Source organism: Equus caballus, chromosome 8, assembly GCF_041296265.1.
Source record: "Equus caballus isolate H_3958 breed thoroughbred chromosome 8, TB-T2T, whole genome shotgun sequence".
Taxonomy (NCBI): Eukaryota; Metazoa; Chordata; class Mammalia; order Perissodactyla; family Equidae; genus Equus; species Equus caballus.
Genome location: NC_091691.1, coordinates 24472165 through 24492737, shown reverse-complemented (window position 1 = coordinate 24492737; position 20573 = coordinate 24472165). Strand labels below are relative to the sequence as shown.

At 52.1% G+C, this 20573-nt stretch overlaps 1 protein-coding gene across 5 annotated transcripts in view; it reads right to left on the bottom strand.

The window, feature by feature from the left end:
• Positions 1–20573, bottom strand: part of TMEM120B (transmembrane protein 120B) — a 42116-nt gene that overhangs the window by 2376 nt on the left and 19167 nt on the right. The window contains exons 4-12 of one of the 5 annotated variants that reach the window (XR_011420838.1): positions 17913–17972; positions 17166–17261; positions 13199–13288; positions 5338–5403; positions 4740–4801; positions 3442–3534; positions 2479–2543; positions 2040–2108; positions 986–1555 (exon numbers count right to left, since the gene is read on the bottom strand). Coding sequence is in view for 3 of the 5 variants with exons in the window: in XM_001496221.6 (XP_001496271.1) it covers positions 1442–1555; positions 2040–2108; positions 2479–2543; positions 3442–3534; positions 4740–4801; positions 5338–5403; positions 13199–13288; positions 17166–17261; positions 17913–17972 (715 nt within the window). In the remaining 2 variants the exon portion in view is untranslated. Of the gene's footprint in view, positions 1–40; positions 1556–2039; positions 2109–2478; positions 2544–3441; positions 3535–4739; positions 4802–5337; positions 5404–13198; positions 13289–17165; positions 17262–17912; positions 17973–20573 lie in introns of those variants that run through there. The other 4 variants (XR_011420839.1, XM_001496221.6, XM_005612612.4 and 1 more) reach the window with 4 other exon arrangements.

Sequence of the window (20573 nt, the reverse complement as noted above, 5' to 3'; positions counted from 1 at the left end):
CCAGATCTTTTCATTTTTCTAGGCAAACCGTAAGTCCAGATTTTTATTTTATTTTTTTGGGGGGAGGAAGATTGGCCCTGAGCTAACATCTATGCCAGTCTTCCTCTATTTTGTATGTGGGAAGCCACCACAGCATGGCTTGGATGAGCAGTGTGTAGGTCTGCGCCCAGGATCCAAACCCTTGAACCCTGGGCCATCAAAGCAGAGAGTGCCAACTTAACTACTACACCACCAGACTGGCCCCCAGAAATCTAGATTTTTATGTGTAATCTTACTCAGAGGAAGGGGAAATTTCATAGTTTAAAAATATAACTAATTTTAAAAGTTTAGGCCCCTTTGAGAGCCAAAGCATGGCCATGGACACCAGCTGTGAACTCTGGCCAAAGGGGATTTGTAGGGAAGTAGCTGAGGCCCATATGTGGGGAGAAAATTCAACCAAACCTGTTGGCTTCTTCACCCTCCCCAAGAATCCAGAAGCTAAGACAAGGTGACCAGCAGACCTGCCCGGGCCTGAGTGTGGCCTCCTGGAAGTAAACCTGCGCAGACCGCCCCCACATTCCACAGCCTCTGAGGCAAAGGGAGGGAGGTGGAGGGCGGGTGACCTCCAGGATGGCGTAGGTCCCAGCCGGCGCTGAGGGTCTTGGTCCCCCTCCCTAAGCACTCACTGCAAGAATTCAGGACGGTAAGCTGAGGGGTGGGGGTCAGGACACCCCCAGGAGTGCACCCGAACTTCCAGTGTCAAAAAGGCTTTCGAACTACGGGAAAGATGCAGAGGCTGCAGTGCCCTCTGGTGGTGACCTTCCGAACCCTGGCTGCTCCACGGACCAAGCCCCAGGCATCAGGGCGGCAGACCTGCCTTCCCCTGGTGGTCAGCAGGCAGGAGACTCGAGAAGCACAAAGAGCACGAGGCACAGACAGTGGTTCTCTGAGAACTTAAATACCCCCACCTGGGAGGAGGAGGGGCCAGGAGGAGGGGGGAGCTTACAGCAGAAGGGGTGTGCCTGGAGAAGGGAGGCTCCACAGGATGCTGAGGGGTGTCCTTCCACCCCCGCCTGGGACTCAGTCAGCAGCAGGTCAGCATCAACCCGACCCCAGCGAGGCACATCCAAACCCCAACTGAGGGGCTCAAACGATGGGAGTGGGGACAGAGGGGCTCCCTGAGGTTAGGCCCCCCACCTCAGGAAGACTGACCCAGTCTAGGGAGGTGGGGAGGTCTGGAATTAAATATGTCATAAATAGGGAGGCTGTAGGGCTAATACTGTGCAGACAGGCTGGGGTCACATTCTTCATGTCCGGCCGCGGTCCAGGGCCTCAGTCCTGCTCCCAGCGATGCCACTGGCCCCTGAGGTCACTGCTGTCAGTGGCCACTGACACTGTAGGGGAGGAAATCGGCAGCGAGGGTGCCGACTGGGATCCCCCTGCAGCCTCACAGTCCCGTGGCTCACGGCTTCTTCGCCTTGCTTCTGTTCTTCTGGAGTTTGGTGTGCACGACTTTGAGTGTGGTCAGGAAATTGCCAAGGAAGAGGACGAGGAACGTGAGCGCCAACACGAACACCTAGGGGCGGGGGGCGTGCAGAGAAGGGCAGTGCCAGGGGCCGGGAAGGCAGGGCAGAGAGAAGAGGGCAAAGACGGAAGAGGCTGTGCGGGCTCCCATCGGCCCCCTCACTGAGTGCCCACCCTGCCCCCCGGACTCACAACCCCCTTAGCGCCAGCTACCCAAAAACTGCAGGGTTTGCCCGCAGATGGCAGAGCTCTGGGCCAACTGGGTGAAGGGGGAGAGTCCTCAGGGTCAGGAAGGGTCCTGGGGGGCTCCTTCTGCAGCTCCCAGTAGCATTCGATGGGGTGAACCTCCTTGGGATTCTCAGACCAGTGAGAGGCTCCCCGGCCCCAGTAGCAGGGAGCTCTGAGTAGCAGGGCCCCCACGGAGGGAGGTGAGGGGAGTGGTGGAGGAAAGAATTCTCCCCAAGCCGGCCCACCCTTCCCCAGGACCCCGACTACACACACATATGCACAGGCACACGCGCACGCACACCCCATACCTGCCATTCTTTGCATTCCTCGTGGCTGGAGAGCTCAAACAACGTGACGGCATTGTAGAGCTGCCAGAACTGCGAGAGGGGAGGCAGGCGCTGCTCACTGACCCAGTTCCCCTGGAGACCCCCGAGGGAAAGCCCGGGAGATGGACCAGGCCCTGGAGCTTCTGGTATCAACTTCCCTGACACACTGACAAACCTCCCAAATGAATCAGGGGCACCCTAGGCCACAGCAGGTCTGAGGGCCTGGGGTTGGGCATGCTGGTGCTGAGGGCCAGTTCTGGCTTCTGCCTTTGGCACCCCTGGAACCAGGGGCCGTCCTAGCCCTAGGACCCCGTGGGGCCCAACTGGGGGATGGCTGGTGAATGAGGGAGAGGCCTGAAGACCTCTGTCCCCGGGGGTCAGCCCAGAGCAGGGGATACCCACAAACTCCAGGGGGACTCACGTGGCCACAGAACAGGAAAGGCAGAAGGAAGGTGAGGCCCCGCCACATCCAGGACTGGAATCCTTCTGTGGAGAGGAGGGAGGGAGGGAGGGAGGAAGGGGCCAGGTGAGGGGGTTCGGCTGCCCCCACGGCCACGCCAAGTGCCCCCTGCCCAGCCATGCCAGTCACCCTGAGAGTAGTCAGGCACAAACACACCCGAGGGGGGGGGACAGCCCTCCCCTCTTATAGGTGGGTGAGCACTCGCTGTGAAAATAACCCAGAGAGCGGGCAGAACAGCTGTGGCCAGGCCTGACTGCTCTCACGCCTCAAGTCACCAGGAACTAAGTGAGCTCAACAATACCTACAGAACGTTCATGTCCAGGCACTGTTTTTTAATAATTTCTTTAATTTACATAGGCTTTCGCATGAATCATTGTAATCGAGCCTTGACAAAATAGGACCTACTTTGCAGAGTAATTCAATGGAAAGGACCATCTTAAAAGATAGCAGAGTTCTATTAAGAAGTTTCCCCCGAGAGTTTAGATGAGGGGTCTCCGAGCTTTTTTAAGCACCCACCTCTACGAGTTAAAAAAGCTCAGCATACACTCCCAAGGTGCATACATGTATATGTTCATACACATTTACATGTAGACATATCATACATAAATTTTGTATGTGCAACACTAAGCTAATATTACATATATTATAAAACAGACCGAAAATGGACATTCTTCAAAAAAGATAAGAGAGAAATCAGCATCAAGGGCCTGGCACGCAGCTGGCCTCATGCTCGTCAGCTGAAACAGAATCCGCGATGAATTAGGAAAAGCAACTCTGGCAGAGGCCAGCAGCCCCGGCTTTGCGTGTGGTCAGTCTTTCTATGCTCTTACTGGCAGGGGCTCCCAGTGGGGAGTGAAAGGCAAGGTCTAGGGGAGCAGGGAGGGGTCAGGGGCTTGCCCCTACACCCCAGCCAGGGCTACGTACCCACCGTGAGGTCCAGGTGATTCCTCTCCCCCAGGGCCCGCAGCCGGTAGAGGCAGCCCCTCTGGTAATAATATTGCAGGAACTGGACACAGCCTGCAGGGGGAGCACAGCGCCCAGCTCAGGACCTGGAGGACTGGGCAACACCTCCACAGCAAGCCCCGGGTCTTCACTGCCTGCAGGGGGCACCCTGGGTGCAACTCCACCCCCACCCCTAGCAACTACACACATGATCGCATGCGCACCGTGCACATACTTCAGACTGAACCCGCTTTATCCCTTAACCAGAATACAAAGAGAGCTCAGGTTATCTGAGGACCCAACTAGACTAGAAACTTCTGGAGCTTTCCTAGGCATGCAGTAGGCACTCAATAGATGCTTGCTGGGATGGCAGCGCCATGCTGGGAGCTGCGTGCAATGCCAAGACACGCAAAAGATAGTTTCATACAATGGGGAACTTTGTAGTCATTAAAAATGAGGAAGTAGAATTCTGTGTATTGACATGGAAAAATACCCATGATAAATTGTTTAAAAAAAAAAAAAACTAGGTTATAAGCAAAGCTGTATGTGCAGAGGGATCCCACATTTGTGGACTATACATAATGCAGTACATACAGAGATACGCATTTATGAATAAAAACATCTGAAAGGACATAGATCTATTAACAGTGATCATCCCTAAGGGTGGGATTATACACAGTTTTCATTCTCAGCTTTATATATTTGCATTTGGAAGCAGGGTTTTATTTAAAAACTAAATCATACTTTTTGAACAGGTAACATACACGTCGCATAAAATTCAAAGGGAACAAACAGGTACTCAGTAAAAAGTAAAACTCCCTCTGTCCCCGTCCCCAACCATCCAGGCTCCCCTTCCCAGAGGTGACCCCTGCGCCCAGTTCATTGGATATAAATCCAGGGCTATTCTTAAGTGAGAAAAAGAATGTATATTTCCATTTTGAGGAAAACAAAGTTAGTGCCCCCACCACCACTCAGTTCTAGAAGGCTGCAATTGGATAAGTTTCAGGGAGGGGAAAGGAGGCGACAGGAGCTACAGGGGGTGGGGGTGGGTCAGGCCTCCCTCTCCCAGGCTGCAGGGTAGGATGGAGATGCTCTGGCAGGGAGAGCTCTCTTCTGGATTTCTGGGACACTCCCCTGCCCCAGGCTGCCCAGGGACCTCCCCCAGTCTTGTTTCCCTTCCACGCAAGACACGCCCCTCACACAGGGCTACAGGGTCCTCCCTCAGTGAAAGCCACAGGAAACCGTGCCCCCTCCCCGGAATCTGGGCAAGAGACACTCACTCTGAAAAATGGAAAATGCTAAAAACTGATTGCGAAACTTCTGATAAATTAGTCCGTTAGGCCTGCAGAGAAGTGGGGAGAGGCAAAGGTGAGACAGCTTGAAATCAGACACTCATCCCCACCCGTCTCTGTTCCATCCGAGAGGAAAAGGTTTTAAAATTAAACCGAGGTCCCTGATTTCTGCCCTTCTTTATCACCAGTGTCCCTGGGCTGGACCAGGTCATTTCCATCAGTGCTTTAAGTCCGTCTCAGAACCAGGGGAGCCCAGGCAGTCAGCCTGAAGCCCAAGTTCCCGCCCAGTGCCCCTCCCTCCATCTCCCTTCCTCCCCTTTGGTGCCGGAGCCTCATCCGTCCAGCCCTGCTCCCTCTCACCTCTGCTCCAGCCAGCAGGTGGATGGGACATTCCCCAGAAAACCAGCCAGCTGGTTTGGGGGTGGTCCCCACAGCCCGGTTGTAAGCTCACATTTTCCTTCTTGACCTGAAAGCCCCTTGCCCCCCTCCAACCTGGGCCCCCTCGCCCACCACCAGCCCCCATTTACCGGCTCCCTTCCTGAGGAGGGTGAGCGGAGGCCCTCAGGGCATGGTAGGAGACACTCACCAGGTCAACATCACTCCAGACAGGAACGTGGACACGTAGTGGTGAGACACCCACCAGCCTTTAATTCTCAGAGAGAACAAAAGGAAAAGGAGCTCAGGCGGAGAGAGAAACGCAGGCGCCTGCTGGCTCCCTAGCCTACGTGGGAGGGGGCTGCTCTGGGGCCCAGAAACAGCCACGAAATAGATACAAGCCATGACTGCCTTCTCTCTGCCCCACAGAGATGCAGAATCACACAGGAACCACTCACAGATTGGCCACGAGACCCACAGAAGCAATTGGGCCTCCAGTGGCTTCCCGCAACCCTCAGAACACATCCCTAAGCTCTCCACAAGTCCAGGCCCCGCCTCCCTGTCCTCTTCTCCTTGAACCCCTCAAGCACACTGTACCTCAGGGCCTGTTATGGGCTGAACTGTGTGCCCCTCAAACTCCTATGTTGAAACCCTAACCCCCAGTACCCTAGAATGTGACTGTATTTGGAGACGGGGCCTTCAAAGAGGTGATTAAGGTTAAATGAGGTCATAAGGATGGGCTCTAGTCCAAGAGGATTTACTAGAGGAAGAGACACAGGGGGTGCGCATGCTCAGAGAAAAGGCCGTGTGAAGACAGTGTGGCCATCTGCAAGCCAAGGAGAGGCCTCAGGAGAAACCAATGCTGCAGGCACCTTGATCTTGGACTTCTAGTCTCCAGAACTGTGAGAATGAATTTCTGTTGTTTAAGCCCCGAGTCTGGTATTTTCTCATGACAGCCAGGGCAGACCAGCAGGGCTCCCCTACTTGCCATTCTCTCTGCTCCAACACTTGGCTGCCTGGCTCCTGGTCCGAATTCAAGCTTCGGACCAACTGTCACCTCCTCCAAGATGCCTTCCCTGACCACCTTAACTAAAACAGCCAGCCCCACTTTGGATCACAATTACCCTGTTTCATTTTCATCATGGTGCTTACAACTATCTGAAATTCTTGTTTTTCTTGTTTGTTTTCTAAACCCCCTTCCCCACTCAAATGTAAACTCCAGAAGAGCAAGGATCTTGTCTGTGTTGTTCATCCATGTATCTGTGACACCTGGCTCAGAGCAGGCGCTCAGTAAGTGTGTTGAATAAACACAGAACACACGCACACATTTCCACACAGCTGTAGCTACCTACGTTACCCCACACAGATACAGAGAAACGACAGGCTGCAACGGCAGGCGCTCACACCATCCCAGACACAGCTTCTCCCGGGAGCCCGATGCCCTAGGCGCACCTGCACCTGCCGTCTACAGCAGGTCCTTGCCCAGCCCTCGACTTCATCCGTCCAGTCCAGAAGCTGTGGGGACTCTGCTGTCAGAACCCAGAGCTCCCTCAGCTCCCAGCTCTCCACAGTGGGGGAAGGAGCCTGGCTGTCACTTCCTCCTCTGTGTCAGTGGCAGCCTAGGATGAAGCTGGCCCCTCAAACCTTTTCCCGTCAAAGTCCCCGGGTCTGCCTCTGGCCTCTGCTGCCCTTCCCCGGCCCCTCTCTGGAGCTCAGTTACCTCAATACAACTGAGTCTATCTGGCAATGATCTGCTTTGCCAAATGCAGCCCGGGAGCAGCGAGCTTCTTCTCAAAGACTGGGACGCCTGCAGTTTCCACGTGGGAGTAGTAGGAAACCCTCGCCCTCCAGAACTCTCTCGAGAAAGGACTGGGGCGGCAGCCAAATGGGGAGATGCGGTCCAAGGTGCTGCCGCTCACAAAAGGAGGAGCCCGAGGGTCTGCTGGCTCGGGGCATGAGCGCTGGGTTAGACTTTTTAACTAAAATCGTCCTGCAACTTGCTTTCATGTCTTGACTCCCAGGCCAGTACCTGCAGACCTGTCACTGGCTTCTTAAATGCCACATGACATCTCAGGATGCAGCTCCGCCACAGTCTACTTGGCTGTCCCTCAACTGTCACTATCATCCTCTAATGCTGCCATGACATCCTTGTGGATGTCCCTAAGGGCAATGACAATGTTTCTCTGTGGTGCCTACCGAGAAGTAGGCTGGCCAGGTCAGAGGATGTATGCATGGCTACTTGTCAAATCGCCCTCCAAGACTGCTATCCAACTTAAACTTCTAGCAGCAGTAGCGGAGAATATCTGGTTCCTCAAACCTGCACAAACGCCTGACAAGATTTTCAAATTTCTTCCCATCTTATTAGGTGAAAATTGGTGTGTCATTGAGGTTTTAATTTGCATTGTCCTAATAAGCAATTTTGAGCAGTCTTAAAACCTCCCAACCAGAATATAGACATCATAAGAGCAGAGACTGGATCTTACTCCTCTCTTCTTCTCTTTGAAGCCCTACAATAGTTCTGGGCATAACTTAGCTGTGCACACAATGGCCTGGGGGCACTTCAAGGGTCATGGTGAGAGACAAGGCTGTAGGTGGCTCTTTATTCCTAGCACTAACAGCAGCCGGTAAACAGTAGGCACTCAATCAATGTTGAAATGAATGACATCCAGGAGGTGCGGCTGGTGCAAGCAGCAGCTGGTCTGGTTGCCACCAGCACAGAGGTGACAGGAGATTGTTGCAGGTGCCATGTAAGTTCACAAGACAAGATATCCACCTGCTTCTTTGTCCCAGTCTCTCCCTCCCCAAGTCCCTGTCTTGTCCATCAGAATCTACGAAAACCCCTGGCTCTAATTTTCTGACAGAAAAGGCAGTTGGCCCCATCCTCAGACTTTCAGCTTGAGCCCAAGAAGCCTCTCTGGAACCCCCTGGTTCTCTGCAAAGCCACACGCAAGCCCCACGCTCCCACGTCCTGCTCCACAAAGCTCCCCCGAGAAATGCCCTCTCCCTTCGTGGGGGCGGCAGAGCCAGACACAGGGTCTGGGCAAGAAGCGTGGCCGAGCAGCAGCTTTGAATTTCTCTGCTCACCATGCCCAGAGCCCATCTCTAACAGATGCCGCCAATAAACAGCTCAGCAGCACCAGGGAGCTAGAAATTGCTTCTTCCCCAGCACAGCATCATCATCCATCTGCACACCCCAGGGCTCTGGACTGGTTTTGTGCTTGTGTGTGTATTTATATAACAGTTTTATTGTGATATAATTCAGATACCATACCATTCACCCATTTAAAGTATACGAGTCTTCCCACAACTAGAAGGACCTGCAACTAAGATATACAACTACGTACCGGGGCGGGGGGAGGGAGCAGCGGCGGTTTGGGGAGATAAAGCAGAAAAGAAAAATAAAATAAAATAAAAAAATAAAGTATACGAGTCAGTGGTTTTTACTACATTCACAGTTTTTGGAACCATGACCACAATCAGTTTTAGGACATTTTTATCACCCCAAAAAGAAAACTGCACCAATTAGTGGTCATTCTCTGGGCCCATTTTGCTACAGAGATGAAGCTTGCAAGGACTTGTGGGCTTTCTAAATGAGCAGACAGTGGAGGCTGCAGGAAGAGTGGTGCACATGTGGCCAGAACGTAGGGACAGCATGTCCTGGTATCTGGGGATTGTGCCCAGGGAGACGAGGGCCCTCCCTTCAGGACACCTTAGTCATGTTTGCAGTGTGTCCACAGATATGTGTACCAGCCATTGTTCAACCCCAGGCTGCTTCTGGCTTTGAGCTCCGGGTCCCTCTGGGCAGTTGGGGGAACGGCCTCCACACTGAGGCTCCCTCCCTTGCTTGTCACCCCTACACCTGTGTATCCCAGGGAAGGCCCCTATAAAGTCTGGTTAGAGCCAGGAACCTGAGGGCCGGCTCGCCAAGAATGCCAACATGATCTCTGATTCATTATTCATTCTGGCCCAGAACTAACTGTGGGAGACATCTGCTGTTTTGCCTGTCTGTCAATCACTCCCATTCTGGTCCGGGCCTCAGCTTTCTTTGGGGGAACCACCTCACCCCCACACTCAAGTCTAGGTAGTTGGGGTGGAGCTGAGGAATTTAACTGGGCACATGACTCAGACTCAGCCAATCACGGCTCTGCATCCCTCCAGCCAGTGATTGTCTCAGGGATGAGCATGTGACCTGAGCCTAGCCAATGAGAAGTCCCTCTCAAGATTGCAGCTGGCTCAGTGGAGGAAAGGAGCTTGCTCCTCTGGGAGTGCTGATTAGGTAGGATGCTGGACCGAGGGCTGGGAGCCAGCACAAGGGACAATAGACTAGGGAAAGGAAGCAGGGTTGTTAACATTGTTTGAGCCCTTTTCACCTCCTTGAACTATTTATATGCTCCCCCTTCACGTTTTTGGGGTGTTTTTTTCCCCCAAAGTCCCAGTACAGGGTTGTATATCCTAGCTGTAAGTCCTTCTAGTTCTTTGTGACCCACTGCCATGGCATGGCCTAACAGATGGGCGGTGTGGTTCCACAGCCAGGAAACGAACCCCAGCTGCCAAAGCAGGGAGTGCATGGAACTTTAACCACTAGGCCATCAGGACGGCTCTCCCCCTTCACGTTCACTCCTCTTGGGTGGTTTTCCCTTATTTGCGAAATTTGCAAGGGAAGCCGATTTACTTACTGCACTGAGCTAATGAGCTACATCTCACATGGGAGGAGTCAGACACAAACCAAAGCGGGGAGTTCCTCCATACCCCACCTCTCTAGGCCTGCTTCCCTGACCACACCCCTAATTCAGGCCTCAGGTAATGGGGAACAGAAGGAAGGGGGCTCAGCCAGACCACAACCGGGCAGCAAGGCTCCAGGAAGCCCCTAGAGCTCAGCACCAGCTGTCTTTAGACCGCTGGTACAGCCTCAGGGACCTTCCCTCAGTGCCGAGCCTGGGTGCCATTTGTTTCTACAAAGACCATGGAGTGTTTACTGGATGCCAACCCTGAGCTGGCCCTGGGATGCTTCAGAGAAGAGAAGGGTGGATTTCACCCCAATCCAGACCCCTCCCTCCTCCTCCTCATGTGCTCTCTTGGAATGGTTTCTCAGCTACTCCTGGTAAGGGCCAAGTGTGAGGGAAAACCTCAAAGGCACCTCCCCTGCCCGCCCCCAGGAGAAAGCAGCTCCGAGAAGGAGCTGGGGGAGGATGGAGGCTAGATATCCAACAGATTTCGAGGATGAGTCACAAGTTTTAGTTACTCAGATTGGGCCCACCTGCTGTGCCCCCTCCCACAAATTGGCCACAACTCCTGTAGTCATTCCAGAAGATGAGGCACCTGTACGAGCCCACCTCATCCATTCCAGCCTCCGCACCACCAGCACATCCAAACCCCCGCCCCAGGCCAGAGTGGAGAGGCAGGCTTGGGGGAACAGTGCCATTACAACTCGAGATTCCTGAACCATATTGGCCATGAATGGGTCTTTTAAAAAAAACTCTGAGTGCTCCCAAAAGGCACAGAGTATGGGTTATCTTGGAGTCTCCAGCTCAGTGTCTGGCACCTAGGAGATGCTCAAAATAAATGCGTGATGAATGCCAGGGAGAGGGGTGGATAGAGCAGACCCACACGCAAAGCTTTGCATTACAAGCTCAGAGACAACCCTTCCTGCTGTGCCATCAGAGCATGAGCTTAAAGGAGGCCCCAGAACAGCCCCTGCTAAAGGGTTAGGCAAACGAGGCACGGCATGGAATGCCATTTCTTCCTCCTTTGTGCCCCTTCCCATTTTCCTGGTATGCCGCACTCGCAGGGACCTCCACTCAGTCCTGCTCCCTTCTCTCTGGTAACCCCTCCATCCACAGCTTGTCATACTAGAAAAAGAGCTGACAAGACTAACTCGTACTCAAGTGTTAGTGACTGTTAGAGACGTAGCATGCCCCTGAACACTCTTGATATGAGCCCATCAGAAGGGTGAAACTGCAAGACTGACAGCCCATGGGTATGGGAAGAAAATTAGTGACAAGGAAGCCTTGCCAATCACTCTGGCCCCATTTCCCCACTATATACTCCACTGGCTCCCTCCGGCCATACCCAAAAGCAGAAAGATACTATTCACTAAAATTAAGGAAAGCTATGGATGTTATTTACTTGGTAAGATCCTCTACCTCAGTGTTTCCCAAAGCATGGGGCGCGTATCACAAGGTTTTAGATGATCTTCGAGCATAACAGTCTATAGATGACACTGAATCATGGCGAGAAGCCATCTTTTCAGTTCTCTTTCCATCTCCTGATTAAGTCAGGGAGAGTGTCTTGGCGAGATGCTAGTACCTCTTTAACGCCTCTCAAGATCTGCTAAACTCCCTTTTTACACACATGTACACACACACAAGAGAGAGAGCAGGCCTCGGGCACAGAGCCTACAGGAAGCAAGAATGACTGACTTCAATAATTTAGACAATGAAAACAAAAAGATATTTTTACACGACTTCCTCTTTCCTGCAATTGATGCTGGTTTCCATGTATGATAGTGAAATAAAGTTTCCATTTAAAATAAATTAATATTTAAGTGAAAAAAAAAAGGAGAGGGTTGATTTAAAATGTGAGAAAATTATCATCTAGGTGATACATGGACATGGCCCAAAAGGCATGGATAGGACAAAAGCAAGTGCAGTTTGAGAAACACTGATCTTTTCTAAAGAGCTACATGCTACAGGGCTGCGTACCTACAAACCGCTGCTCCCCGGTCCTTACCTCTCGGCTCTATGTTCAGGGTAAGGCCCGGCAGGGCAAGGATCTGCCATAAGAGACCACTGGGCAGAAAAGTGAGAAGGTGGCAAATTACTTGGGGCTTTGGCAGATGCCCCCAATCTTAAATACAGTTCCTAGCCACTCCTTAGCAAACCCCAGGAGGGAGGAAGTGGGGAGGAGTTGGGAGGTTGTTACTGTTGTTCCAGGAAAGAACAGGGACAGGAATGGCACATAGAGATTAAAACGGACACACCAGAAAGGAATCAGACCTTCAGAAAATGGGTCCTCCAGGTGGCAAGTCGTGGATCTTAACAGGGTCCTGAGAGTCTCAGCTCAGAGACAGGCGGGGCAGAAAGGAAACTGAGAGAAAATAGTGGGGCTCCTTGCACTTGGACGCCTTCAGAGATTGGGGAATAAGGGGTGCCCCAATCGTGCCCAGATTCACTCAGCAACACTGGGGCACAATCACTCCCCCATGGGACTCTTAAACAGCCCAAAAAGGGGACATGACTTGTCCGGGGTCACAAAGCTGCTGAGTGACAGCACTGGTACTAGAACTCAGGAATCTCCACTCCCAGCCTGGCCTCCTTCTCCCAAGCACCAGCTCTGTGACAAGGCAAGTTTGCCCCAAGACCCACAGCATCTGTCTACCCTCCTCCCCATCTCCCAGTGCGGGACCATCCACTCTTGTCACCAGCATCCACTCCTCTTTCCAGTGATAGTACCCCAGTTTTCCTCTGGGGAAGCACTCCCCTCCTGAGACTCAGCCTCTAGACTTCTAACAGTGTAAGGGTGGGCACAGGGCTCACGCCTGACCAATCACAGCCACGCATTCTCTGGCCACAGTGATTGGTTCATAGATAGGCACATGATCCAGTGAGTGCCAGGGAAACCCAGTGACACTCTTGGAAGAAAGGACTGTGCTCTATTTTGCTGGGAATGCTAGAAATAAAGACGTGAACCTGGAGCTGCTGGGTGCGCCTACATGGAGCCTGAGAATAAAGACAACACAGGAGAAGGCAGAGGTGAGAGATGGAGAGAAACTGGGTCCTGATGACAATGTCTGAGCACCTGGCTTAAGCCTCACCTGAAGTCAGCCCAATGTAGCTGGTCCTTGACGGGAGAAAATAAATTTCCTGTTAAGTCCAGTTGAGTTAGGGTTCCTTGTAAGCAAGAAACTGACCATAGCAAGTGACACTGCAGCAGCAGCAGACACAGTTTTCCCCCTCCCTGGGTCTGAGTGGTCACAGACTCCCCCGAGGAGGAAGCGAATGCAGGCTGAGAATCCATGACGGCTTTCCCTTTGGCTCCCCCTACACCCTCCACTAAGCCAGGCCCCCAATTACCTGGAGCCGTTGCTGATGAGAATACTCTCCCGAATGGTCAGGGTGCAGTAATACCACACCAGCAGGAAGTTAAAGACTTCATCTGTCACCCTGGCGAGGAGAAACAGCCCCAAGGAGGGGAGCACGGATGAGAACCAGGGATGGCTGACCCACCCACACAGCAACAGAACAGCAAACCAGGACGTGCACGGGCTGCCCACCGCAGCGTGCCTCCGGAAACCCCCATGACCCCCAGGAAGGCAGACGGAGCCTCGCCTCCACCCAGAGTGCCTGTCCCCTCCTCACCTTTCTACAGGAATTCTCCCTGCCCTAAAGGCTCTGGCTGAGGATTCCTCTCCTTCCCGGATCACTCAGCCCATGATCCACGACAGCCTCTCTCCCTTCTAAATTCTTACTGTCTGATGTGACATTTCTGGTGGCATGGTGACAGAACGACTTTACGCAGGGAACCTAATATTCTATTTTAAACTGTCTGTGGTGTCAAGATGTAAATTCCCTCTGCCCCCTTAAACCATCTGTAAACCTTGTTGCACATACAAAGAAATTCTTCAGACAGCCTGAATCGTCTGTAAGACGAACTCAAGAACTCCCAGCCTCCTCTACAGGGACCACAGCCTGGAGCTGGGCAGAGCAGGCCTTCAAGGTGGGCAGAACCGGGCAGCTGGAGCTGTGTTGTGCCCTGGTCAGAGTGGAGAGCCAGTGGACACGCTGTGTGTGACCTTGTCAGAGACCTGCCTGGCCTCAGCTCTGCTGTCTGTAAGATGGGAAGGCTGACCCCCTACATGAGCATTCCTGGGTGAAGGATCCTGGGGAAGAGCCTGCGACAGACAGCCCCTCAGAGGGCTCCCTGGCCGCTGACTCTCTCTGACTGACAAGACCTCGACAAAGGCTCTGTCTTCAACCCCAATGGCAAGCGCCTCTGCACCTCCCAGTGTCAGACAGATGCATCCAGCAGGGGAACAGAAATGACTGCACGGGGTGCTGCCCATCTGCTCAGGGCAGGGAGAACACGCCCCATCTGCGCCATTTCCCTCCCTGAACTGGGAGATCCTCCTCCTCCTCAGCTCTAACGGCCCTGAGAGGGAAACTGGAGGATGCAACTTCAACAATAACAGAAGAGGATGGGAAGCGTCTTTTAAGCTGTGCGGTCACAGATGACGGACTCTCAGCCCCGAGTCCCACTGAACCATCGCCAGCAGAGGCAGTCTCAGGAGGAGGAGGAACAGACCTGCAAACACAGGGCCTGAGTTCCAATCCCGGCTCGGAGAGCACGGACGAGTTAGCGATTCTCCAGGGCTGTCGGGTCCCTGTCTGTAAATGGGGAGAGTACCAGCACCTTCCGCCAGGCCGCACCTCTGAACAAGCTTTCTGTGTTCCCCGTCATAATCTGGAAGCCCCACAGTGTCCAGAGTCCGAGCACTGAGTCTCAGATGCCCGACTCCGAGGAAATCAGAGGCCCACATGACCTGACCAGGACACGGGGGGGAGGGGATGGCCCCCCCCAGTGCAGGGCACATACACGCTGACTTCTGACCTCACCTCCAAGCAGGAGACAGGCCCAGGAGCCCACTGTGGTTAGCAGGATATTTTCACCAGTCCTTTCCTGTATCTTATCAGTAAAAAGAAGAATGAAAATAAAGTTTTATGGCTCTGGCACTTCAGGGATATGCTTGAGGTGCCCGCCTCAACCTGCTTGGCTGAAGTATGTGAGTTTCTGGTTGCTGCTGTAATAAATGACCACAAACGTAGTGACCTAAAGCAACACGTTTATTCTCTTACAGTGCCGGAGGTCTGAAGTCTGAAACGGGTCGGCAGGGCTGCATTCCCCTGGGAGCCTCCAGGGGAGAACCCATTCCTTGCCTTTTCCAGCTTTTAGAGGCCGCCCACATTCCTTGTCTTGTGGCCCCACATCACTCTGACCTCTGCTTCTGTCATCACATTTCATTCTCTGACTCTGACCCTCCTGCCTCCCTCTTATAAGGACCCTTGTGATGGCACTGGGCCACCTGGATAACCCAGGACAATCCCCCATCTCCAGATCCTTAACTTAATCCATCTGCAAAGACCTTTGCCACATTAGGGGACATATTCGCAGGTTATGGGGATTAGAAAGTGCCCATCTTTGGGGACCATTATTCAGCCTGCCACGCTAGGCCAGCACTACTTATTGGGAACTTGCAAGCTTGCAGGCATTTTACATGGACGATCTTTCTGGATCCTCTAACAACCCTACAGGACTGGTTCTTGTGGCAGACACACTTAGCACAACCATGCCCATCTACACCACTTCTGACAGCCACAACCTGCAATTCCCAGCATGCCCGGGGGCTTTCTCAGGCCCCCCGATCACGCTGCTGGCAGCAGAGGCAGATCAGGAGAGTGAGGGAATTAACACCGTCTGGGAGCAGTCCTCCACTCCCCTGAGCGACAGCAGTTAGAGGATGGACACCCCCACTCCCTCGCCCCTCAGCTGGGATAACTGAGGCATGTCCCATGCTGTCCCCCCGTTCTCCAGCAGCACTGAACTCCAGGTGCCCACCAGAACTGTGATGAAATAGCTTTCTGTTGTTTCAAGCTGCCCAGTTTGTGGTGCTTTGTTAAGACAGCCCCAGGAAATGAATACAGAAAGGGCCGAGAGGAAATGGAAGTCTTCCCTCAGTGGGTCCCAGAACTGGACAACACACCACAGGTTTGCCCCTGAGGGCCCCAGAGGTCCCAGCGCAAGGGACGCTGGTTGTACACCAAGAACTTCTACCCGCTTCCAGAAGGGCGTGTGAGCAGGCATTACTGACGTGTGCAGCCTTTGCCCTCCGGGGAAACGGCCCAGGCCCGAGGTGGCAGGCAGGCACGGGCCCAGGGCCTAAAAGAGCCTTTGTTTGGACATTCAAGTGGCCAGACCAGCAACTGGACTCCCAGCCAAGCGCCTGTCAGGAAACAAATCCCTGATACGAGGGCCAAATGCCCAAGTTGTACTTGGCCGCCTCCCCTCGGGGCAGAAAACCCAGGACCTGGGGGAGAAACGAAACCCCCCGGGAGCAGTGCACCTTCAGCCCAGTGGCCTCAGCCTCTCAGAGCGGCACACCCCCATCCCACTCAAACAGCAGCAGCTGACGCTCTCAACCACACTACGGGGTGCCAGGTGCTGGGCAGAGCCCCCCACATACAGTGTTAACACCGAGTCGTCACGACAACCCTGTAAGACAGGCACTGGTGTCACCTCGTCTTCCCGATGGGGAGACTGAGGCTCCCAGAGGGAACCTGCCCACGGTAACAGCCAGTTAGTCTCCAAGCCAGGATTCAACCCAGACAGTCTGTGATCTTTCTTTCTTTTCTTCTTCCCCTCTTTCTCTTTCTCTTTCTCTCTTTGTAATTGACGTATAATTCACATACCATAAAATTCAGCCTTTTAAAGTACACAATTCAGTAGTTTCTAGTATATTCACAGTTATGCCTCTATCACGACCTAGTTCTAGAATATTCTCATCACTCCAAAAGAAACCCCATACCCATTAGCAGTTACTCATTTCCCCTCCCTCAGCCCCTGGTAACCACTAATCTATTTTCTGTCTCTATGGATTTGCCAGTTCTGGACATTTCATATGAACGGAATATGTGGCCTTTCGTGACTAACTTCTTTCACTTCGCAGAATGTTTTCAAGGTTCGTCCACGCTGTAGCACGTGTCAGTGCTTCACTCCTGTCTATGGCTAAATCACAAATTTCACTGCATGGGTATGCCATTGAGCGCTTTCTTAACCACTATGTTATAAGGCTTCTCCAACAGCTGTTTACTAGATATTTGTTGGATGGACGTAGGGTGGACAGGACTGCTATTTCTCATGAGAAATGGCCCTTCTCTACCTACACCTTGTCATACCAAATGATCCAGACATAGGAGAGATCCTGGATACTCCCTCGTGGCCCCTTCCCCCCTGCACGCCCACACACACCATCACAGCCCCCGTTACCTGTAGTGAAGAACAAATCGACACATCACAGCCCCCAGGAGCAGGATGATGGTCAGGTAGAGCTTGAACTTCTCATATTCGTCCTTGTAGGCAAATCTGTAGTGACAGACACCCCCCCATAACTATTACTATAGTTATAGTAACATAACTATATCCCATCTGGGGGCGGGACCCTCAGCCCCATCAGATCCTTGACCTACCACCACCCACACCCCACAAGGACCTGCCAATCCCACTAAAGGAGAGACCTGGCCTTGAATTAATGGTGATGATCAATTAGGGAAAGAAGGTCAGTGTGTAAACATTGCCATGGACTCCCAGTTTAGGGCTCCCGGCCTGTGATGGGATGGGCAGGGGGCAGAGATAGTGTCTCCTCCCGCAACCAGCAACTGCAGCAGAAATGCCACAGCCCCACTTCCCCTGAAAGTGTCAGATTTCGGGTGGACAGGACTGCCTGCTTCCCAGGAGAAATGTGTGCGACAAGGCGTGGAATGGAGCAGGGGCCACTTCTCATGAGAAATTGGCAGTCCTGTCCACCCAGCATATTGACTCTGTAAATGAAGGAAGGAAACCTCTCTCAGGAGGTCTACCCACTGAGGGGGTGGGTGTCAGAAAGACCAAGAGCCAGAGACCCAACTGTTAACGACTTTTCACGTATGCAAAAATTCTAGCTTGTCCTGTCTCTCCTGAGTTGAAAGAGCCAAATGCCCGGATTCCGTAAAGCCAGGTGGGGTCTGGGATACTTACTTGGCCTGGTTGCTGAGAAGGGTCACGTTCACATTGCCAAGGACCAGATTTAAGTAGAGCCTGGAAGGAAAGAACTGTGAGGGCCATCGTGTTCCTTAACAGCCACAAGAGTGGGCCCCAACAAAAAATATCCCAACTTAATAAGCACACACTCAGCACCGGATATTAGAAAATAGGGTGCTAAAGCTCAGCGGTAAAATTCTCACATCAAGTGAGAATAATGACTAGAGGACGTCACGACTAACCCATTTCCCCCATTTTAGCTGGCTTAGAGACCAAACTTCCCAGTCTCCCTTGCAGCTAACATGAGCATGTGACTAAGTTCTAGCCAATGAGGCAAAGGTAAGTGTTCAATCTCCAGGTCAATTTAAAAAGAGCTCTTCTGGGGCTGGCCTGGAGGCTCAGTGGTTAAGTGTGCATGTTCTGCTTTGGTGGCCCGGGGTTCGCCAGTTCGGATCCCAGGTGCAGACATGGCACCACTTGGCAAGCCATGCTGTGGAAGGCATCCCACATATAAAGTGGAGGAAGATGGGCACGGATGGTAGCTCAGGGCCAGTCTTCCTCAGCAAAAAAGTGAAGGATTGGCAGCAGATGTTCGCTCAGGGCTAATCTTCCTCAAAAAAAGAAAAACAAACTCTTTTTAAAATTAAGGCATAAAGTTCATAAGTGCACAGATCTTTAAGTATACAACATGGTGAATTTTTACATCTTTACACATCCATGTAGCCAACACTCAGATCAAACAATAAAACACTTCCAGCCCCAGGAGGCTGCCTCGTGTCCCCTCCTAGTCAGTACCCCCACCAAGGGTCGCCACTGTTATGTTTTCTATCACCATGGATTACTTCTGCCTACTTCTGAACTTCACATAATGGACACAGTGTGTCATATTTTATGCCTGGCTTCTTTCCCTCAATATTGTGTCTGTGAGATTCACCCATGTTGTCTGTGCTTCAGCAGTTCCTGCCTTTTCGTTGCATATATTATTCCATTGAGAGAATATACTACAACTGATTTATTCATTCTACTATTGATGAATATTGGGCTTGGGCTTGTTTTCAGTTTTTGGCTATTATGAATAAAGCTGCTGTGAACATTCTCTTTTTTTGGTGAGGAAGATTGGCCCTGAGCTAATATCTGTTGCCAATCCTCCTCTTTTTGCATGTGGGACACCTCCACAGCGTGGCTTGATGAGTGCTGTGCAGGTCCGTGCCTGGGATCCAAACCCATGAACCCCAGGCCACGGAAGCAGAGTGCCTGAATGTAACCGCTACTCCACTGGGCCAGCCCCCTAACATTCCTCTTTTTCAACAGAGGTATAATTCACATACCATTAACATCACCCTTTTAAAGTGTACAATTTAATGGTTTCTAGTATATTCACAACGTTGTGCAACCATCACCATTACCTAATTCCAGAACATTTTTATCACCACAAAAGGAGAGCCTGTACCGATCAGTAGTCACTCCCCATTCCTCCCTCCCCCTGGCAACCACTAGTCTACTTCCTGTCTCTATGGATTTGCCTATTCCAGACATTTCACATAAATACACTCATGCAATATGTGGCCTTTTGTGTCTGGCTTCTTTGCTGTGAACATTCTTATCCATGTCTTTTGGAGGACAGAAGCACTCACTTCCGTTGGGTAGATAGCCAGCAGTGGAATTTATGGGTCACAGGGTATGTATATGTTGGCTTCACCAGAAAATGGTAAAAATTTTTTGTAAAGAGGGATCTGCTTGGCCTCCGCTGCCTGACTCTTCCCCTCTTCCTGAGAATGTGATGGTGTGAGGCAGCCTTGGCCATGCCGATGCGGGCAACTCCCCAAAGGGTGGTGAAGCACTAAACTGGAAGGACCCTGAGTCCCTAGAGGACCTCGTGAGCCCACCACTCTTGGCCCACTCACCCCTGGACTGTGCTGTGTGAGAGAGAGAAATCTCTCGCTTGTTTGAGCCACTCACTGTACGGTTGGGCTTCTGTTACAACAGCCTGCGCTCTAACACGCTAATAAAGGTGCAGATTAAGGGCTGTGAGATCTCAGGGCTAACTCCACAGAGGGAGAGGGTTTGGAAAACCTTCACCGAGGTGCTGACATGTGAACTAGGCTTTGAAGGATGAGCAGAAGTTTGAGAGGAGAAAAGGGAATGGAAGAGCCTTCTTTGCGGCTGTGAGGAGATTCTAGAGGCATTTCTAGTCTGGTGTAACTGGAGCAGAGGTGTGGAAAGGACACCTATGTTTCCTGCCTGGCATACAGTCCCTACTTCCTGAAAGGGCAGTGTCATTTCCCTTCAAAGGATCTCTTTTTCCCCTAAGCTCTAGGGGAAGGCAAATGACCCAGGCTCAGTCAATCAAAGCAGTGCATTCTCCTGACTGGGTTAATAATGGTCATGTGACACAATCCAGGCCAATGAGAATCAGTCCCAGGACTTTTCCCAGAACCACTAAGGAACAAAAAGGCTTTCTCTACTAGAATTGCTAAGCAGATAGGATGCAAACCCAGAGCTGCTGGGGCCTGCTTGTAGAGAAAGCCTGCCTAAGAATAAAACTCACACTGGAAAAGAGTAAAAAGAAAGCTAAACCAGAGACAAATTCTAACAGTATCATTTGAGCAGCAGGATCCAGCCATACCTACCGCTACATCCAGACTTTCGCATTACCTG